Source organism: Ovis aries, chromosome 3, assembly GCF_016772045.2.
Source record: "Ovis aries strain OAR_USU_Benz2616 breed Rambouillet chromosome 3, ARS-UI_Ramb_v3.0, whole genome shotgun sequence".
In the NCBI taxonomy this organism is placed as follows: domain Eukaryota; kingdom Metazoa; phylum Chordata; class Mammalia; order Artiodactyla; family Bovidae; genus Ovis; species Ovis aries.
The window spans coordinates 78,159,983-78,182,831 of record NC_056056.1 but is presented as its reverse complement, the minus strand read 5'-3'; the positions used below and the strand labels follow the sequence as shown (position 1 = coordinate 78,182,831).

The following is a 22,849-nucleotide window of genomic DNA, read 5'->3' as shown; positions in this document are numbered from 1 at the left end:
TGTTCCCACTGCAAGGCAGACTGTGGGTGTTGACTCTGGAAACCTGGCCCCTACACTGTGCCTCCCAAACTCAATTTTCACTAAACTAGCTGATTTAGAACCCTAATTTTTATAAGGCAGCCCTACTCTCTGGAAGAACAAGCTGGAAATAGAAACCCAGGTCTTTGCAAGGCCGCTTGTAGTACAGGCGTGGCCTGGGGGGGGGCAGCTTGCAGGGGGGCCCTGATGTTGCCCATCTCCCGAACAGATCCTGCAGGAGTTGGAGTACGGCCCCTCAGTGGACTGGTGGGCCCTGGGGGTACTGATGTACGAGATGATGGCCGGGCAGCCCCCCTTCGAGGCTGACAACGAGGACGATCTGTTTGAGTCCATCCTCCACGACGACGTGCTCTACCCGGTCTGGCTCAGCAAGGAGGCAGTCAGCATCCTGAAAGCTGTGAGTCATCGGCCCCTGCCCTCTTTCTGCTCCCACGCCTTCCCCCCGCCCCCACCCCTTTCCCCATCCCACCTCTGCTCACTGCCCAACAGAAGGGGTGGAGGGCAGTCACCACTGGGAGTTCAGGTCCACTACAGGGGCTGCTGTTGAGAAATTGAGCCCAGGGACACCACATCTGCATTCCCAGAGGAAAGCTCTGTGCACTTGTGTGTCCTCCAGAGCTGCAGAGGGGGAGAACCAACCCCGCTGGTGCTGGGGTCACCCCTACTGCTCACATTCTGGGGGCAGTACCCCCTTTCCTGATCTGCCACCCATGCCTGTCTACCTCTGGGGCTTGCAACGGGGAAGAGAGAAAGGTGAGGAAAGGGAGACGCTGTATACCTGTGTCGTCAACAGTGACACTGATCAGAAAAGGTGTGTCCTCTCAAGACCCCTGAGACCACCATGGATTCAGATGTAATAGCCTTTCCCGTGCCGCAAAATAGTCCCTTACAGATGATAATGCTTAGCACTTGCTCAGTACAACCATGGCTACAACAATGAGACACGTGTGCTACGGCAAGTAAATGAAGTCATCTGTCCCCCGGGAATGCTCAGGGAGGTGAGGTGCAGGGCATGTAAACAGACCAGTTTACCTGGGGAGGGTCACCCCACTGGGCTGAGGCCATGACAACCCAGGAACCCTGACTTCTGTTCCTGGCTCCTCTCACCCATCACAACGCCCCGAAGCTCAGAGTCAGCATGCCACAGTCCCAACATTCGCCGTTCCAAAATACCTGCTCTATCATGGTTTATTTTTCTTGTTTTCCAAGTCAAGTCCCAATATTTACCTAATTGTATATATACAGAAATATTATATCCCTATCATAAATGGAAAATCAGTATTGCTTGCCATAATTGATTAACATAAATCATCCTATAAAAATAGTAAAAAGGCCTAAAATCATCTCACAGGTGTCTGGAGGTGACTTGTACCATGTTTTGGAAAATGCTACATCCGAACACGTTGCCTCTTTCTGCGGTTCATTGTTTCCTTCCTCTTCCCTTCTTTCTCTCATCTTCCTTCCTTCCCTCCCTCCTACATCCATTTCTCTTCGTCTCCCTCCCTCCAGTTCCTTGGTTCAGTGAACAACTATCTGTTGAGTATTTTCCTCTAGCATTGTGCTAGCTGCTGCGTGAGTATAACAGCCATCATTCTTGCCTTGTGGAGCCTGTGATCCAGCAGGAGAAGGTGGGAAATAAGTTAAAAAACACATCCATAGGTGGTCACCATTGGGCTACGAGCAGTGAAGGAAGCAAAGAGAATATGTTCATTCAGTCATTTATTCAACACCTATTTATCGGGCATTTGGATGTGCCAGACGCTATGCCAGAAGCTGGCAAAAGAAGACCCTGTAGCACCTGAGGCAGCTAGGATGCCCTCAGCAGAGCTGATCGCTCACCCTGGGCCCCAGACACCAACCTGACACACCTTCCAGTAAGCACCCTGCCGCTGCCCTAGATGGGCTGTTTCATCATGAATGATCAGAGCAGTGGTCTTCACCTAGGGATGGTTCTGACCTCCCAGCCCCCCACACTTCCATCATCCCCCGGAGACATCTGGCAATGTCTGGAGATGTTTTAGTTGTCTCAACTTGGAGGGGAGGGGTGCTATTGGCATCTAGTGGGTGAAGGCAGGGATGCAGTTAAACACCCTGCACTGTACAGCCCCCACAGCTAAGAAGTATCCAGGCCAAACTGCCATCAGCACAGAGGAAACTTCAACCTGCAGAGACTGAGAAGGAGGTTGCGCCTGTGTCAGCTGGTTGGTGAGGGCGAAATGTCTGGGAAAAGACGAGACTCTGGCTCGGGCTCAGCTTCCTGAGACGCTAAAACCTGTGTGCTTATCCATGGCGCTGATACTTCCCCTCCCAGAAGTGGGAGGACAGGAAGAGCTGAGGGAGCAAGGAGAAGTCTTCTACTCCCTCGGCCTTGGAACACTTCACTTCCTCACATTGTCGCTTGACTCTAGGGCCAGGCCAGGTTTTCCATGACTCTGGCCACTGAGCCGTGTCTCTTGAGGGCTGCTGCCTACGTGCAGAACTCTCCAGAAGCCTTTTGCACCATAGAGTTATGCAGTGCACCACCTGTGCAACAGTGCGTAGCGGTCCTGCTCCCTCCCTTCCTCAGCCCTGTGCCCTGAGGCCCAGCCTTCAACCCGCTGTTCACTCATCTCAATGTACTGAGTGCATACTGGGAGCCAGGCACTGAGCCAGATGCTGGGAAGATAGGACTGATGCCTATATTATAGCGCTCACAATGGAGAAAAAAAATTAGACAAATTATAATTTAAATAAACAAGAAGCATCTACCCAGCACCCCTTCACCCTCTTATCTCTGCCCAGGTAAGATTCTTTGGCTTCAGCAGTGCCAGGCAGGAGTCAGTAGGAAGTTCTTGCTACCCAGGAAACCCTCCCTTGCTGAAGCCCGAAATGCCATCATTATAGATTTATCCCTCTGAATTTAATTTATACTTTGTCCTCTTAAGGTCCTTTGTTTAAACTCTCAGTCTTCACCCCATGAGATATAACACTCAGCCTCTGACACCATGCAAACACACACCACTACCTTTATTTTGGTTGGCTGTCAGAAATGTTTCCACCTACCAGCACTGATTTTTTTTCAAGGTGATATTTTTATACAGCTACTCAATTAAATTCACATTTGCCATCAGGACTGACTCATTTAGTAGGAATAGTAATTTCACTCGGGTGTATGAGTTCACAAGACACCAGCCAAAAAGTGCAAAACACATCAATGTGGTTTTTACAGACAAGCATTGAGAAGCAATAAGCCTTTCTTTTTCCTGTTTTTTATCTGTTAATCTACATTGGGTTTTGTGCTAGCAATTACAAATTCAAAAAAAAAATTTTTTTTTTTTAAGTAGGAGGGCCTACATCCAGGAAAAGGAAAGGGGAGGAGGTGCCTTTGAAAACTGACCTTGATATGAATATCTGGTCTTCTTTCCTTACCTCCAAAAGGGCTGTTGACCTCTTAGTATGAGGTTATCAGACTTCAGTCACCCTGATGAGAAGAGTTAAGAATCTGAGGGGAAATCAGAGGGTTAGAAAAAGTCTAAGTTCCTAATCTTGACTTGATACCTCGCTGACTGTTTGACTTTGGCCAAGTTAATTAACTTCTCTGAGCCTTAACTACCTCACTTATAAAGTAGGGATCGTTTTAGTCCCTCAGAAGGCTGCATTGCATGGAATGAGTCAGTATATGTATATGATATGTGTAGAGCGGTGGCTGGCGCATAGTAAGTCCTACTTAAGAATGAAAGAGTACCCTGAGGGGCGAAGCTCCTGAAAGTACAGAAAGTGGGCTTGGGAGGTGACAAAGATTCTGCCTTGGCTGAGCTCCACCTTCGCCTCAGTGCCTGTGCCTGCCGGGCCTCTGTTCCTGATTCTCTCTCTGTCTTCATCCCCCCAGTTCATGACCAAGAACCCCCACAAGCGCCTGGGCTGCGTGGTGGCGCAGAACGGTGAGGAGGCCATCAAGCAGCACCCGTTCTTCAAGGAGATTGACTGGCTGCTCCTGGAGCAGAAGAAGATCAAGCCGCCTTTCAAACCTCGCATTGTAAGTAGGCCTGTAGCTTGTGCACACTGGGGGTGGGCGTGGCATCTGTGCACAGAGATGAGGGTCTGGGCACATTTCACAACCAAGATGACAAGGGCAGAAGGTCACCAAGAGATGCCCTAAAAGAGTCTCGTTGACCCTGGAGGTTTACTGTCAAAGATACATAACCAATAGCTGTAACCAAGATGATGACTTACATGGGACACAGAGGAACCTTTTGTACTTTAATCAAATTTTATTTATCTTGACCAAAATTGTAGGCAATACTGATTTTCTATGTGTGGTAGAGATACAAAGTTTCTTTATAAATAAACATTTTTTTAAATGAGTCAATTTAAAGAAAAATATTAACTCAGTGATAGTCGCAGTCATTGTTTGGAGCTAGCCCAGAGCCTGAGGCTGAGACTCAGAGGGGGACATTTGAAGAGGACTGTCCCCAGAGCAGCCCGTGGAGCCCGGCTGTGTGAGATGCCATTTCTTTAGACCTCGTCTCTGCCCTCTTTGACCCACTCTCCCTTCTGCCTTCTCTTCAGCCTCCGCACACACTTCTTCCAGGTCCTTTTGCCTGTTGTGATCATGCCAGTCAGAGGAAGGTGCAATCATTGTGTTTGAAGCTCAGAGGTTAGAAAGAGGAATAGGCCTGTCGAGTCCAGGCTTGACTCAGAGAGCAGAGACCACATTGTGGCAGTGACCTGCCTCTGGAAGGGAAAAGGGTCAGAGGTGCTTTCCTTAAAGTTAGAGAGTGGGTGTGTAAGCATGTGTGTGCATGTGTATGCACACATATCTGTGTGTGTGTGTGTGTGTGTGTGTGTGTATAAGGGGAAACTCTTAGTTCTTTTGCATCCTAGCCTGATGAAGCAATCATTTAGATGAAATTTTGGGTAACCAGCTAGCTATTGTTCTGGGAGTGAAGGGGGGCTGTGTAATGAAGTTATAGGGCAGAGCCCCAGAATGGTGGGGCTGGGGTCTTGGGCAGCGAAGGCTTGTGATTATCCAGTCAGCCTCAGTCACTCCACATTCTGTCAGAGGATTCCTTCTCCATCACTTCCATACATAAAAAAGACCCTCCTGTGCCTTGGGAATCATCAGAGAGGAAATCCACTATATTCCAGGAGGTTTTCTGGGGGGGAATGGTTGACAGTGCAGGGATCTTAGAAATATTTCATGTTGGGGTAAGATTCAGCTGAAGGGTGTGATCCAGGCCTCGGCCAGACAAGAGCATGCAGGTGGATGGTCCCTGGACATAGTCCCATCACCATTCTTTGTTTGCTTCCTTTTGAGTTCTTATGATTTTCTCTGGCTGACACACAGCCTGGAACAGGCTAAGTTCAGGTTTACCTTCTTTCTTTGATAACATCACCCACAGCTCTGAGGCCTGTTGTTCTAAGCCTGTGATGTGAGCTCAGAACAGGGCTTATGGCACATGCTAGCCTGCTTCAAGGCTGCCCCCACCTCATCCCTAGGGTCTCTGCAGGTGGTCTTTTAGAACAAGACAAACTGACAAGTTTCCCCAGACAAAGTGAGGCGGTCAGGAGACCAGAGGCCAGGCAGAGGAGGAGAAACTTATTTTAGGTTTAATCTAAGTTGATCAAACCCAAAGAAAATTGGGAAATAGACCTGAGTAAGGAATCTGGGCCCAACAAAGAGGAACCCAGGATGAGCACAGGGCCCAGTCAAGTAGTGCAGGTCTGCAGAATGACTTGAACTCCAATCTAGAGGCCAGGTCAATAAAAGGACTTCCTGCTAGGCTTGCAAAGGGGCATGGCTGGAGGAGCAGCCCCTCCTAGGGGTACAGGCTGGAGGGGACAAGCCCCAGGGGACCATCGTCAGCAAGGGGTATGAAAGGAACCAGGGTCTGGGTGGGGCAAAGGCAGGCAGGGAATCTTTGCAGAGAGCCACAGGGGAGCACGGAATTCAGGAAGCTGTTTGTGGTAAAAGGCACAAGGAAGCTTTAAAGGATGAATCCATGGGCAGAATCTTTCTCTGGAGTGGTCTGGTGGCCGACTGTCACTCGGATCCAGTGGAGGCAATTACTCTGAGATAGCCAAAGAAACCCCCAAAAGTGCTGGTCTCCAGGATCTCTTCCCAAAGCCCCAGCAATTCCTGGGGCTTCCACCCTCCAGTCTGAACTCTGAGCGCAGTGAAAGGGCACACCTGAGAGCAGGGACACTTGGAGCAGTCCCTGGCTTCCCCAGAGAGAGGCGAGGGCAGGAAGGACAGATGTGCAGTTTCTATGGCCTACAGGATGGACAAGGATACAGACGAGGGGGCGGTGGGGGGACATGAACCAGAAGGCTGAGCTGTAGCCTTCTGCTAGCTGTAGCCCTGGCCCTGGCCAGGGGTGTAGGTGCTGGGTACTCCTGTGGACAGGGAGTGATGGCTCCCCAGGAATCAGCAGTAGAAGTCCATCCTGGGTCAGGGGTTCTTTCTTTCCATGCAGAATGCAAGAGCCCAGTGCTTCCCTTCCCTGGGCCTCTCGACAGCCCCAACCTGGGACCAGAGGGCAGGACTCTACTTGCTTCCTTTGCTGAGGGGCTCAAGTAGGCTTCTGGGGGCCATCCAGGAGCTCCCAGCACGTTCCCACTGTTTAGCATTCCTAGAGACTGAGTCGTCATTGCCTTGGAAATGACCCTCTGGGCATGTTCCTGCTCGCCCCCCACAGGCCTGCAGAGTCACTCTCAACACTGGGGGGGTCAGGAGAGGGCATTTATTTGGTTGGTTTGAATTCAGTTTGAAGGAAGAAATTAGAACATCGTCTGAAGGAAGGATAAAAAAGGAAACTTACATTGTACGAGAGGTGTTGCTGGTCACGTTTGGAGCTGAATGATGCTGACCCTTACTAAGTTCTCAGCTATAGGGCAGTCAAGATATATTCAAGTTATTTAGATCTCTGATCACAATTATATCCTTGTGACAAGAGATTTCTCTCCAGAGAAATATTAAAATCGGGAAAGAACAGTCTTCATCTGGTTAGCATGTTGAAAAGATGTCCCAGATCTGTCCCTTGATTGAAAACTCTTCTCTGAAAAATGTTAATGGCATCATCCTGAGTCATCTGTGGGCTATGTGTAATAGAAACAAGTTTTAAGTTGAATTAAAGCCCACTGCAATGACGGATATACTGTATCTTATCTCTGAAAGCCCTAGTTGGACCAGTGTGGATCACACAGGTGTTTATAAGCCATCACCTCCCCTAACCATCTCAGGATTCTCCCTGGGGGTGTGGAGGCCTGCCTGGCTCAGATGCCAGCAGTGAGCAGGGCTCTGTGTTCCAAAAGCTGCGTCAGTATAAGCCACAGACAGAGCCACACATGAGAAGTCATTGGAGAGACCCTGGGAAGCTGAAGTGTGTCCCCATAGACCTCATCTTTTGCTCATGGGACAGGGAGTTCAACACAGGACAAGCTCTCCCTGGGCTTCAGGTGTCACATAACTTAAGGACACACCAGATGCCTTCTGAGGAGAACCACGGAAGAATGGTTTTGACAGAGAGGAAGAAAAACTGGACTGACACTGGGAACAAGCGGCCAAGGTGGTGGATCACAAGCGGCGAAGGACAGTGGGAGCTTCTTAGATCTTAGGGACAGACTCCAAGTCAAAGGGAAAAAGCCACTGTGAGAAGGGAGGGGACAAGTCTGTGATCAAGCGTCTCCAGCTATGCACTTTGGTGGTGGCCTAAAGAAGACACTGGGCATGCGTTCCAGAAGCAAGGAAAGCTATGCACGGACTCCTCATCTCATCAGGCTGAAGATCTCTAGGGTGTTCAGTCAAGAGCCTGGGGCTCCAGAGGGAACCCTGGGGCTCCTCTGTTCTGGGCTTGCTCTACTTGCTTCCTGCCCATGCCCTGCTGATGTCTCACCAGGATGCCACCAGTCCCCAGGAGCCTGCTGAAGAGCTGCTTTCCACTGCTCTGCTGGCCCTACTGAATCTGAGCCCCCTGGGCAGTCGGCGGAGGGCGAAGGGGACAGGGCAGGCATCTTGCCTGTCTGATTCAGGAAGGAATTGGTTTTGTCTGGTAGTGGGTGCTGGGGAAACAGACTGAGTGAGGTCCTATCATCCAGTCTAGGAGTTATGCAGAGACAAAACATAGTGGCCTGTGTTCCAGAGTTCCTAACCATCCCCACTCCCCCACACAGACAGAGGCCCTACGCACGGGTGGGCACAGCAAACTGCACTCTGCCCATGCTGGCTCAGCTGGAGGCTGGGGTCCCTGGATCACCCACACAAGGGCTAAGGATATGGCAGGAGAACAGCTTCCAGAACTGGTTTCCATCCCCTCCACAGGAAGCCTCGCCCCTCTAAAGATATCACTGAGGAGATTGTCCAGATTCGTAGCTGGAATTTGGCCTCTGGTCAGGTTCCAGCACAGACTTCGATTGGCTGCTATTCCCTCCAGGCCTTTGCCTTCCTGAGATGTTTGCTGAGCTGAGATTTCTGCTCCCTGGCGCCTGAACCTCCCTGTCTAAACCCTGCCCTGACTCACCAGCTGTCAGTATTTCCTGGGTTCCCTCCCTTCAGGTTTTCACCCCTTTGTGCTAACCCCTCCCTAGGACATTTTTCAGTGGCCTTTGCTTCTGCGTGGAACTTTCCTTCTCATCTTTCCTCCCAGCTATCTTATCTTGTATATCCTCCCTCCTCCACTTTCCTTTTTATGCTCCTCCCGTCCACCCTTTCTCCACTCCCATACTCTACTGAGGTACAGCGATGTGCCATTAACACCGAACTGGAGACTTGGTGCCATCATGCACTCAAATCCGTTCTTCTGGGGCGGCATGTGGGTGGGGGGATAGAAAAACCAGCAAAGCTGGATCTCTGACCTTTGATGCTGGAAAAACTCTCCAATATGGAATTCACCATCGGTCTTACTGGGGATTTGTTTCCAAGACAGTGGCATCATTTGCTGCCATTAAAAGCAGCCTATTTAGCTTTTGTGTTCCTAGTGGGCTTGCCTTCCTTGGGGACCATCGGGGACAGAAGTGATGTGTTTGGTGTGGTTGAAGGGCATCATCTGACCTTGTAGATCTTGGAGGTATTTTGCTCACTAGCACTCCTCCTGCATACTCCCACCCTGCCCCCCAGAAGCAGGAGGCTCTGAGATTATGGCTTCAGCGCTGAAATGGGGGAAAGCCAGTGGAGGAGGGAAAGATCTGCCTTCGCAACAGCCCACCTGTCCTCAGTGAAAGCCAAAAACAATGAGGGAAATGCCAGCCAAGTAAACTTCTCTTTGTGTACATGTTCTCTCTTTTCAAGTTTGCTTCAGTGTGAATGTCCCTCTTTAAGGTAAGGCCTCCAGAATGGGGAGTCTCTCCAGGTAGGTGAGCCCTCAGGCCTGGTGACACGGAGGCCCCTTTCAACCTCATGATCTGTTCCATCCAGCCATCCACACTGCATGGCGGGACCCTCAAGGGAGGCCCTTCCTGCATGCTCCTGCATGACCAGGCTATGCTGAGAGAAAACTGGGAAGTGGGCCTGAGACCCTCACACCCTCACCAACTCAGCGGCCAGAGGAGGAGCCCTGCAGAACAGGCAACCCTTTCCACTAGAGCCAGCCCACCAGCTGAAGACCTCCTGAAAGTGTGAATCTTGAAGACAGAGCCCCAGAGACCATGAGAGGCTGTCCCCATCTTCCACGTAGCAGGCAGGAGTGGGGCCCAGTCAGTCCCACAGACATATGAGGACAGCTGACTGGCCTATGTCCATGCCAGAGTGACAACTCTTAGCCTCCAAGAAGCTGCAGAGTCCCTCCAAGAGCCAGGGTGCTGGCCCAGGGTTGAGGGCATGGGAAAAGTCCAGGAACCTGTTTCTGGTAATTGGCCCAGGGGGTGGCATGGTGCAGTGGACAGGGCACTGGCTGTCACCCCAGAGGGGCTTGGTGGGAATAAAATTGCTCTCATAGGATAGCCATATGAACCTAGGAATTCACCTCTAGCCTTCTTGAACCCTGACCTCCTTATCTGTATAATGGGCTTGAGAATACCCACTCACAGAGTTACTACAGGATTAGCTTACAAACCTCAGATGCTTTGCGTACTACAGAGTCTCGATAAATTCTAGTTGCTGTCTCTTTCCATTCACTACCCCCAACCCAGCCTGTTATAGCCCTTCTTCCTCTTATCCCAAGATTCCAAGAATTGAGAGTTCCGGATTGCAGGAGGTGGTGTGATATTAATATTTGAAGGCTGAGACGTGGAATCAGATACAACCAGGTTCCAGTTGGGGCTGTCACATCTTGAGAAAATCATCTCATTTCTCTGAACTTTTGCTCATCCATGAAACAGGGATGATAAAATCTGCCATACTGGATTGCTGTCAGGAGGGAAAAACCTGGTGATGTGAAGTGATTAGGACAATCCTTGATATGCAGGGGTGCTGGGGCTGGTGCTGATGCTGATGGTGGTGGGGACAGTGGGGGTCTAAGCTGAGGGAGGCAGTTCTGGACCAGATTTCTGATCTAAACTGGTGGAGGAACCAGGCATTCAGATGAAGGGTAACACCTTGTGTGCAGGGGAGCAGCCATCCATCGCAAGCAGAAAGCCATCTAAAGACTAGCAGAGAACACAGTTTAGACTCTGCCAGAGAGCCTCCCGGGGCTTAATGCTGGCATAGCCACTGGTCTGAGCTGGGGGCCTTCTCGGAAGAAGGAGCTGCAAGACAGTGATCCACCCTGGACACCAGTATTCAAGCCCTTTGTCCCTTGGAATATCCCAAGGTTCCCCACCTTTTATTCAGTGAATTTGCCCATGACCTTTACTGTTCCTGCCATCATCCAACCTTTACTGTCCCTTTGCTGAGCACAGCTGTGTGACATTCAGTGTCCCAGCCCTGAAATGGTAGCAGTCACAGCTTCCCAAGTATTTCTAAGCTAAACAGCCTCAGGGGGGTTTCTTTGACTCTGCACAGTAAATTTCTCTCAGAGAATTCTGACTGCAGGAGCGTCCCTGTATCCAGGGACTGGAGGGCCCATGTGTGCATCACTCTGGTCCTCCCAGCCCCCCACCCCAGGGGAGGGCATTTCCATAAGCTCTCAAGTTTTTATTTATGACTTGATAGCTGTTATATTGGGATTCATCTTCGTAGTTTCACCAAACTAGTGCATATTGAATTTAATCTCCTTTCCACCCCATGAGCACTTAAGATAACACACACACATCCTATCTGGGAGCATGGGACCTAGTAGGCTGTTCCTGACTGAAGTAGGGAAGGGCAGGAGCATCAGGGAAGGTTCTTGAGAGTTGCTGGATCTTGGCAGAGAACGCCAGGAAGGGTTAGGAAGAGAGCTACCTGGGAAAAGGTATGACAGGGAAAAGAGAAGGGCAGGATTCAGAGCGGCTCTTTCTAGCCAGTGTTTAGTGAGCGTGTGCTTTGTGTCCTGTGGGATGCCCCGGGTGCAGGGAATGTAAACATAGAAGGAAAGAACCCCCTAGGAACAGAGAACAATTTCATGTCACCATGTGACGGAAGGAGCTGAGCTGGCAGGAGGAGATACTGAACACGGAATCCCCGAGGACTGTGAAAAGTGAAAACAGTGACAGTGAAGTTGTTCAGTCGTGTCTGATTCTTTGCGACCCCGGGGACTCTAGCCTACCACGCTCCTCCGTCCATGGGGTTTTCCAGGCAAGAGTTCTGGAGTGGGGTGCCATTTCCTTCTCCAGAGGATCTTCCCAACCCAGGGATCGAACCCTGGTCTCCTGCATTGTAGGCAGACACTTTACCGTTTGAGCTACCACAACAGGATAAAATCCAGGATTTAACTTTGGGAGCGGAGTCTTGAGGTTTAGAAGACAGCCTCCTCCCTGATCAGGCCTGTGTGGGTCACGGGAGCCACTTCCCACCACCATCCTGTGGATGGTCCCATCCAGGGTGGCACATAGGTGGATGAGTGGTGCCCACCTGCCCACCTCTGCAGACAAGGCTTCAGGTCGTCCTGCAGCCAGGGGTGGAGGCACAGTGGTCAGAGGCTGGGTAACATGCGTCTAAGTAACAGCAGAACATTAAGCTTTTCTCATGGGTGGGCTCTGTCTTCCAGCCCTCAAGCTGGCATTTGCTAAAACATTGTCCTAGAGTTCTGGGGCCTAGCAAACACACATTGGGTTTGTAAAGGTTTGTTAAGTTTGCACATCAACCTCAGTCTCTTTAAAGTGAGAAAGTGAGAAGGCCTGGATCACTGGCCTGCATCCTTCCGAGCCTGCGTGTTATTTGGGCTCCTCCTTTCTGGGACCTACTCCACCCATAAAGAAGTTTTCTTGGAGCACAGAGCTTGGGTGTCAGTGGAGTATTTCAGGTGTGTGAGCCCAGCTAGGTGTGGAGGAGGGGCCAAAATAATGGGGACAGTGAGATATGATCATTGCCTGAAGCAGGGAGATGGACAGATAAGCCTGGAGTGGGGATTGTCAGCTGAGGTGACCTGGAAAATAAACCAGACCTTGACTGGGCACTTCAGCCACTCCTTCCTCCTCCCCATAAGTAGCTGGCGCCTCGCTATTGCTGGAAACAACAGGATTGCTGGTCCTCCTAGGGAGATATTACAGATTCAGGCTACAGGTACCCAGGCGCCTGGGATGTGGGTGTTCCACCAGATGACTCAGAATACCATCACCCCCAAAGCAGGGCATTCCAGAACTTAGCCCCTGCTGTATGTCACAGGCAGTGAGCTAAAGAGAAGTCACTGGACAGGGCTGGGTCCAGGTCCCCACTGCGAGAGTCTGTGAGACCCTGCACAAGACAGAGTCTCTCTGCTCCTTTCCTTAAAGTGAGGGACTTGCGTGGTCCCTCAGATTTCTCCCAGCGCCAGCTATTCCATGTAAACATGCTCTATGCCAGCAGGGATGTGTGTGATTTTTAAATTTTATTATAACTGCATTTACAGAGCCTAAAAGTTACCTGTTAAAAGTGTCCATTTTGGTGTGTTTTAACAAATGGATGCACCCATGTAACCACTGTACATGAATGTATGAGTACCTCTATGTCCGAGCAGTTCCCAGATGCCTTCGCCACCAGCAGCCCTTGATCTGCTTTCTGTCCCTGGAGAGGAGACCTCTTTTTCCTTGAGTCTCACGTACATGGAGTCATGTTGTATGTACTCTCTTATGTCTGGCTTCTTTCACCCAGCATCAAGTGTGTGAGATTCATATGTTTAACTCTTCATTATGGAAAATTCCAAGCATGCACAAAAGTAGCAAGAAAAGTAGAATCCCCATGTGCCCATCACCCTACAGCGACGATTAGCAAGCTCTGGTTCAGGTGTTAGAGGAGCGATGTGCTTCCCTTTCTTTCACACCTGTGTTCTTAGCAAAAACTCCTGGCACAGAGTAGGGATTCAGTATGCCTGTGTGGGATGAATGAACGAAGCTCTACAAGTGTTTTTTCTGGAGAATGTTTCTCTCCCAGTTCCATCTCTAAGTTCTCGTCTCACTTTTTATGGCTTAAGATCTGTTCCGGTGTACACCTAGGAATTTGGGGTGATAAGATCCTGCATTAGGAAACCTGAATTTTTTGAATGGTAACAGAAGGTGGGTGACCTCATCTTAACCTGAGAGGCATCTATTAGAGTGTTTACAGTTGCTGTTTTAAAGCCAGTAGGCAGAGCCATAATACCATCTCTTCCCCCTGGGCCAAGGGAACTTGATCTCCATCCAGGGCATCTTCATAAATATGGGGAGAAAAGACGGGTCAGTGGAGGACCAGGGTTTTTGCCAGGACCTATTGGAAAGTTTCTTCTTTGTGTACCAAAAAGCATCCCTAGAGTAGCTAAACTCAACAGCTGTCAATGATGACGCTGCTTTGAAAAGTTAATGATGAATGAAAAAGGGCCCCACGGTTAGAGGCAGAACGGGGCTGGCTTTGCCACTGCGTCTGCCCACTTGCAGTGGGAGCGGCCACGGGCCCTGCTGCTGCACACCCTGCCGCATGGGGCTAGCTCACTGCAGAGCCTGGCCCGGGGGCTCAGGCTTAGGGCAGGTAGCATGCTGTCTCCTCCTAAGACTTTTTATTCCTGGGTATCAACCTTGTATTTCCTACACGTTTTCAGTTCCAGACACCCTGCTGGGTGCCCCTTTACCTGACTTCTGGGTCTTCCCCTCAGTGGGTTGTAAAATCAATTTAGAAGGTTAAGGCAGAAAACATTTTTAATGAAGACTAGGATCAGGTTGACTAGGGTAGGGTACAGTAGAAAAGAACTACGTAGAGAGACTAGAACCCAGACTGAGTCACGCAGAGTGAAGGTAAAGAGTAGCGAGCTGCACCTTTACTTGGGGGTGGTGGAGTGAGGTGATGTTCACTAGGTTACACGGAAACTGTATGTCTATTCTTGGTCATAATGAAGAATTTCAAAGGACCGTGTTCCTCTTCACCCTTCATGTTGAAGAAATGACCCCAAAGGGTCTAGTGCGGATGGCAGCCTCATGCACTATGAGAGACTCAGAGCGGAAGGCAATTTTTGCTTATTGATCGGTTGGTTGGTTTTAAATGCAGCAGCAACACTATTGGTGAGAGATAGTGACTGCCCACTGGGCTGGGCTCAGAGCCTCAGCCTCTTGTACAGGTGACCACAGTGATACCTCTCAGTGGGAGGCAGGACAACACACTCCAGGGACACAGCCCGGAGTCAGAACAGGCTGAACCTAATCCTGGCTCCCCCACCTGGCACACGTTGGGCAAGCTGTGTGCTGGTCTCCAGTGGCTGCTGAGGCAGCATTGCCTCCCCAGCAGCATTGCCTCCCCGTAGGGTAGATGTGAGGTTAAACACATCAGACAGGTAAGCTTTGTAATACAGCCTAGAGAAGGCTCCGTTGCTGTGCTTTATTATGTTGTCTGCGTGGAGGGACTGGGCCATGCCAAGCCCTGTGCTGGTGCTGGCGATGCATGACAGACACCCAAGCCCAATGTCCAGCCTGTGGAGGAGACAGTTAACAAATAAGTCATTTCTTAGCCCTGGTTACAAGGAGGGCTGGGAAAGAGGGGCACAGGGAGGTGTCAGGTATGTGAGGGGGACCAGCCTGGGTTGGGCACAGTTCCCTAGGAAGGGACATTTCTTTCCCACATTAGCAGCTCATAGACCCTTCTTGTTAGCAGCAGAATGGAAGCCTCCTGGGCTCAGGGATGGTTTCAAGCCCCTTTGCAGTATTTGAGAGGGAAACAGACACTCCTTTCCTCTCATGTCCGGTCTTGGAGAGGGGCAGGCTCCCCAGTGTGAGAAGAGCTCTCCCTCTGAGCCATCACCTGGGCACTCAGCAGGGTCCACTGGTTGTGAGCCAGGTACCACTACTGACAGATGGTGTAGGTGTCCCACCCTGCCCCGAGACCCTGCCTGCCTCGCCAGGGAGCCAAGATTCTTGGGGCACTTGGAGACACCTCTAGGCCACTTAAAACTCCAATCTGAATCTAGTCAAGGGCCAGTGAGCTCTGTACAGACGATGCAGACATGAGCAGCATATAACTACATGGGCCAAAGTGAATCCTGGCTGAAATGTATGCTCTGTATTTTCACTACCAAGTTTTAAAGGCAAATAATCACAGCCAACAGTGTGCCCACGTATGGACCTGGGCAAACCTGTGAGGCTGGAAGGCTGTGAATGTTTCAGGAGGCAGGTGCCAACACCACCCCCAGAATTGTCCAGGAATGTCTCCTTCCCTAAAAGAAATAGAGAAATACCATGACTGTGGTTCCACCTGGTCTTGGAACAGCCTTGGCTACATAGTCTGTGTCAGGACTTTTCCCAGCTGTTTTCATAGGGAGCCTTCGCGTGGAGCTCCAAGAGGCCAAAGGCGACACTCTGTGTTGGAACCTCCATGGTGCAAGGGCCTAGACCAAGGGGAGACATTTCCAGTCCTGAAACTGCTTCTCAGGGTTTTCTTCTCTCTGTGGTTCCTCAGGGAGTTATTCCACAGAGAATTTCAAGCCTTGTATGAGGGGAAGCTTTTCAATCTGTGGTTCTTAACTTAGCAGTGAAGTCAGCATCCCTTCCAGAACCTGCTACAATGAACTCCTCCAGGAAAACCCAAATATGCCCGTCTACACAACATGCATCACTGTATTTTAGGAGGTTCAAGGAAGCCCTGAAGTCCCTTCTGTAGTACAGCAGTCGGCAAACTCTGGCCCACTGGCCAAGTCCGACCACTGACTCTTTCTGTACAACCCTCAGACTGTGAGTGGGTTTTACATTTTTCTTCAGTGGTTGAGGAAGAATGCTGGGTGACGCTTGACCATTATAAGAAGTTCAAATGTCTGTGTCCATAAATAAAGTGTTCCTGGGACTCAGCCACGCCCAGTCACTGGCACCTTGTCTAGGGCCACTTCTGAGACACACAGCAGGGGTGGGTAGGTGTGACCGAGGCCCCATGGCCCACAAAGCCTAAAATATTCACTAACTGGCCCCTCACAGAAAATGTGCCACCCATGCCCTGGGAGTGGGAACCCAGGTCAATAAGTCTTGCTTGAAATACCTTACTTTTACTTTAAATGATTGAGCCATGGAATTTACAGGTAGAAGCAGCTTTGAAAGTCACCTCAACAAACTCCCCACTTGATCAAAGACCACGTTCCCTGCTTCTGTGGGAGCAAGGGGTACAGGGAGTTGTGTCTTGGGGTCCCCTTTCAAGCTTCTGTAGGTTTCCAAACTGGCCCGGACTTCCAAGTAACCTTCAAGTAGTTGTCCCCAAATTTTGTTTTAAAAGCACCGTAGCAAGTGTTCCAAGTTTGGTAACAACTTCTTTATAACAGGGATAACTGCCCTTCCCTGTAAAGGAGATCACGGAGAACTGAGTCTATTCTTGTTCAGTTGCCAAGTCATGTCCACGCTTTGTGACCCCGTGGACTGCAGCACGCCAGGCTTCCCTCTCCTTCACTATCTCCTGGAGTTTGCTCAGATTCGTGTCCATTGTGTTAGTGATGCTATCTAACCATCTCATCCTCTGCCACCTTCTTCTCCTTTTTAACTTCAGTCTTTCCTAGCATCAGGGTCTTTTCCAATGAGTCAACTCTTCACATAAGATGGCCAAAGTATTTGAACTTCAGCATTAGTCCATAGAGTGAGTCTATACACCCCTATAAACCCCCAGTTTATAGACAAATTGTGGTTGGCTAAGCTCCTTTGGTCACTGAGGTATTAGCTAGGTGTGAGGGAGGAGGTTAGTGGTAGCTGATAGGAGTTTCCCATGTAAGTCTTCAAATAGAATTTGTAAAAACTGTGGATTTTTTTTTATAGTCTGGCAAACAGTAATGAGAGGGGGAAATGGTTGAATTCCATCATGCAGTGGATTTGATAGAATTCAACTGTAGTTGGTTGTTCAGAGTGCCTGATGGTCTGAGAGACTTCGTCCATTTAAAAAAAAAATCAATACATTTATATATTTAAAATCGATACTCAACAAGGACCTACTGTGTAACACAGGGAACTCTGCTCAATGTTAGGTGGCAGCCTGGATGGGAGAGGAGTTTGGGGGAGGTTGGGTATGTCTATAAGTATGGCTGAGTTGCTCTGCTGCTCACCTGAAACTATCACAACATTGTTACTCGACTATACTCCAATATAAAATAAAAAATTTAGATAAATAAAAAGGTAAAAAATGCATTTAAATATGCATTTAAATTTAAATTCACTTGGGAGTGAAGCCACTTTCCCTCAGACAAAGTTTAGATGAGGCTGTGGACCAGATTATGGGGGTGGAGGCATTTGCCCTGGCACTTGGGTGGCTCCTCATTTCCGTGTGCCAGCGACAGAGGTCAGGGTGCTGCCATGACTGTCTCCAGTGGACCAGAGAGTGGCCAGGGGCCATGTGGCTTCCCACTTTTAAATGCCATGAAGCCAATCGTTTGTGCTTAAAAAGCAAATGGGTCTTGATCTTCTTTTCCCCTAAAACGTGGAAACAACTTTACTAAATAGAGGTCACAAACTGGAGGACTGTTCGACCTATTCAGCCAGGCTACTCTATTTTTTAATTGACTTAGTTGGCAAAAATTAGGAAATCTAGCATTAAAATGTATCTGGGGCATTTGTTGGGAATTCAGAAGCCCTGGAAAGGGAGGGTCTGTGTCCTTGAAGGCAGCGTCAGCGGGTGAGGCACGCACTGCACACCTTCCCCTGTCTCTACAGCTCCCCGTGGACATGCACACCCCTGCTCATTACAGAGAAAAGGATATATGATGTCACAGCCAGCAGTGCTGGAAGTAAAATTCATCTTCTTTCTCCTTTTTGTTTTTCTTATCTTATTTTATTCCAGAAAGTTTAAAGATAGCCCACCAGGATGTATAAAAGCACATACTGTAAATGTGAATACAGTGAAAATGAGGAAAACCCAACAAGGGTCGGAAGGCAATAAAAGATTCAGGAAGGTCCTTTTGGGTGGGCCACACTTCCGGCTCTTAGCTTTTGAGAGTAGGCTGGTGAATTCTAGTGTTTGGATTATGTAGGAAATGAACGCACACGGTTGCCCTGGTGAAATGACGATTATTCTATGACCTGAGATCAAGGACCATCCAAAAGATGATGCTGTTTGTTCTCATCATACTGTTGGGTCAATACTGACAAAGAAGCATTACTAACAATTTATATTTACTCTCTGCTGGGTACCGTTCTCATCGCTTAAATGCATTATTTCACTTATCCTTATAACAAGTATATGAGGACTACTAATATCCTCATTTTACAGATGAGGAAACGGAGGCACAAGGGAGGCGGCATGATTTACCCAAGACCATAAAGTTTAACATGCATGCTAAATCACTAGATTATTCTGCCTCTCAGAAGGCAATATCTAAAGAAACTAGTGTGGCTTGCCAGTAGACTCTTGTGTGCCCAGATTTTATAAAGACCAATCAATATAAACTAAGTGAAGAATGGCATGGAATTGAGAAGGAATGCTAGTATATTGTGTGACCTTGAGGGAAAGCTGAATCCAGGCTTTCGGACAACAAAGTAGCCTTTTGAAACTAAGAAAAGGAAGGAAGAAAGATCCACTGATCTTTATACAGAGGGGCTTGGCCAGGATGCACATCAGAATCATTCACAGAGCTTAAAAAAAGAAAAATGAAAAAACCAGATCTGGGCCCCAGCCTGGACATTCCAGTTCACGAGATAGGGGTTGAAACCCAGGTGTCCATACAGATGCGTGTTTGTTTCTGATGCACCGGCAGGGTGGAGAAAACAAGGACAAATAACAAGGCTGTTATTTTGCCTCTAAATTTTTTCCCAAAGAGAAATATCTTCATTGTACAAAGATTAGGGCAGAAGCCACTGTTAGGTGAACTGAAACCCATGTGAAGTACATTAATGAATTATATCTAATGAAGTCAGATGGGAGCTATAACTCACCCAGGCCAGATCCTAGAGCAGTTACACTGAATCTCTGGGATAAGGGTAGCATCACTTGCATTTAAAATTCCCTGGTGGTTCTGTTATGCAGCTGAGGTTAAAAGCCATCTCAGAGGCCCGGGTGAGTTACCTCTCAGGTTGGCAAAGAATTAACCAGGTCCACTGTTTGGTGGTTGGGATTTGACGGAATAGAGCAGTGGTACCAGAGATCAAATTGCCAACATCCGCTGGATCATCGAAAAAGCAAGAGAGTTCCAGAAAACATCTATTTCTGCTTAATTGACTACGCCAAAGCCTTTGACTGTGCGGATTACAATAAACTGTGGAAAATTCTGGAAGAGATGGGAAGACCAGACCACCTGACCTGCCTCTTGAGAAATCTGTATTCAGGTCAGGAAGCAACAGTTAGAACTGGACATGGAACAACAGACTGGTTGCAGATAGGAAAAGGAGTACGTCAAGGCTGTATATTGTCACCCTGCTTATTTAACTCATATGCAGAGTACATCATGAGACACGCTGGGCTGGAAGAAGCACAAGCTGGAATCAAGATTGCCAGGAGAAATATCAATAACCTCAGATATGCAGATGACACCACCCTTATGGCAGAAAGTGAAGAGGAACTAAAAGCCTCTTGATGAAAGTGAAAATGGAGAGTGAAAAAGTTGGCTTAAAGCTCAGCATTCAGAAAATCAAGATCATGGCATCTGGTCCCATCACTTCATGGGAAACAGATGGGGAAACAGTGGAAACAGTGTCAGACTTTATTTTGGGGGGCTCCAAAATCACTGCACATGGTGATTGCAGCCATGAAATTAAAAGACGCTTACTCCTTGGAAGAAAAGTTATGAGCAACCTAGATAGTATATTCAAAAGCAGAGACATTACTTTGCCAACTAAGGTCCGTCTAGTCAAGGCTATAGTTTTTCCTGTGGTTATGTATGGATGTGAGAGTTGGACTGTGAAGAAGGCTGAGCACCAAAGAACTGATGCTTTTGAACTGTGGTGTTGGAGAAGACTCTTGAGAGTCCGTTGGACTGCAAGGAGATCCAACCAGTCCATCCTGAAGGAGATCAACCCTGGGATTTCTTTGGAAGGAATGATGCTAAAGCTGAAACTCCAGTACTTTGGCCACCTCATGTGAAGAGTTGACTCATTGGAAAAGACCTTGATCCTGGGAGGGATTGGGGGCAGGAGAAGAAGGGGATGACAGAGGATGAGATGGCTGGATGGCATCATGGACTCGACAGACGTGAGTCTGAGTAAACTCCGGGAGTTGGTGATGGACAGGGAGGCCTGGCGTGCTGCGATTCATGGGGTTGCAAAGAGTCAGACACGACTGAGCGACTGAACTGAACTGAACCAAATGATGGGAGATGGGCAAACAGGCTCCCAGTATTCAAAAAGAGAGAAAATGACGTTTGGGATACTCTGAGATGGATGTGATTAAAGCAGATTTCTAGAAGGTTTTATGAGAAGATGGTTTGTGGACACTTAGGGGAAAATGGTAATTGCTGGGAGCCAGTTAACTTCATTTCTAGACTAATAGATCAGAGAAATGCTGCAGGCATTGTGTATCTCTATTCCAGCAAGACAGTTGAAAGTCTCTGTTATCATCTTCCTGAACCTGGTGGAAAAAGTGACCATGGCTGGTTGATTAACAATGAATTTAACAACCATACCCGCAAAGTGTGTTGGTGAGACTGGTTCTGTCAGCTTTATGAGAGGGCTGTTTGTAGAGGGCAGGTCAGAGGGTTCTGAGCCTGAACTTGCCTTATGCAATATTTGTATATGCATCTTGATAGAGAGAGGGGAGGCATGGCAGTCAAATTTTAGAATGACAAAAAGCTGAAGGAGGGGGCTTCCCTGGCAGTCCAGTGGTTAAGACTTCACCTTCTAGGGGAAGCAGGTAGGGGTTCGATCCCTGGTGAAGGAGCTAAGATCCCACAGGCCTTGCAGCCAAAAAAAAACAAAACATGGAACAGAAACAATATTGCAACAAATTCAGTAAAGACTTTAAAAATGGTCCCGATCAAAACAACTTAAAGCTGAAGGATATGGCAGATGAGCTAGATGACAGAATTAAAATGACATTCATATAGTACTTTCTCAAGTAAACTCTAGTTTACATGAGGTTTACTATTATGCTGTCATTCAATCAGCAAGCTTGGTAGATTTATTATCCCCACTTTTCTGGTAAAGAAACTGAGATCCAGAAAGGTAAATCACAGAATCGTTATTATGGTAATCTTGACAGGCTAGAAATAAGTCCCACCATCAGAGGAAATCAAGGTTAAATGTCAAGGGTGACATTCAGATGCGAAAAGTCCTTTTCAGAAGATTGGGGTTTGTGTTAGTTTCCAGGGGCTACCGTGAAGTACCACACACTGGTGGCTTACAGCAACAGAAATGTGGTCATTCTGGGTGAGCAGTCTTTGGTCTAGGTGCCTGCAGATCAGGTTTCCCCGTGAAACCTGCAGGGGAAGGCAGACTTCCTTGCCTCTGTCAGCTTCTGGTGGTGCCAGATGTCCCTTGGCTTGGGGCTGCAGCCCTCCACTCTTCACATACATTCTCCCTGTGTCTCTTGATCAGGTCCTCCCGCTGTACATGTCTAAGCACTGTGTCCAAATTTCCCCTTCTTATAAGGACACCAGTCAGGCTGAATTAGGCCCCACCCTGCTGACCTCATCTCAATTGGATTACATTTTCAAAGACTTTATTTCCAAATAAGGCTGAGGTGCTGGTGCTTAGAATTTCAACATAGCTTTTGAGGGAGACACAGGTCAACTCATTCAAGGTTAAACTGGATTGGTAAAGCTGTAAGAGCATCACTGTGTTATCACAGTTACTCCATAAATGATAAAACACTGACACCATTTTAGACAATGGTTTGAGGGCTTCCACCAAGTGGAAACTGGCTGCCCTTAGCATTGCCCAGAACAGAGTCAAGGAGCAAGCCATCAGTTCTGGCCACCACATTCTAAGAAGGAAATGGATTAAAGAATGATAGAACACCTCTCTGGCAAGATAGGTACTGTGAAAGCTTCTACTGGCAGCCCTCTGTGTGTCTTACTCTGTTTTCTACAAGGAAAATTGGGAAAGGGATAGAAGAACATGTTGAGAAATTTCTAGGCAAACGATAGTTAACTTGAAGTTGTGTCCCAACTCTATTTTTGTCAGGCAAGACACTATGCAGTTTCACATTCCTAGCTCATCTAACTTCACAGGTGAACATGTGTATAAAGATGCACATGTATACTCTGAAAATATATGGGTTTAATTAATACTGACTCAGTGGACATGGGTTTGAGTGGACTCTGGGAGTTGGTGATGGACAGGGAGGCCTGGCGTGCTGCGGTTCATGGGGTCGCAGAGAGTCAGACACTCAAGCGACTGAACTGAACTGAATGAATACATATATCTATCTAAAGACCTAGTTAATTGATATTGAGCAAGCATTCTAATTATTTTCATGTTTCCTTTTCCT

General features: G+C 48.4%; 1 protein-coding gene across 8 annotated transcripts in view; it reads left to right on the top strand.

Annotated features, from left to right (window-relative positions):
• The window catches only part of PRKCE (protein kinase C epsilon), a 545,410-nt gene that overhangs the window by 513,067 nt on the left and 9,494 nt on the right, over positions 1-22,849 (top strand). For all 8 annotated transcript variants that reach the window (XM_042246226.1, XM_060412211.1, XM_004005978.5 and 5 more), the window contains 2 exons: positions 248-436; positions 3,908-4,054. In XM_042246226.1, the coding sequence (XP_042102160.1) occupies positions 248-436; positions 3,908-4,054 (336 nt within the window). The remainder of the gene's footprint in view (positions 1-247; positions 437-3,907; positions 4,055-22,849) is intronic.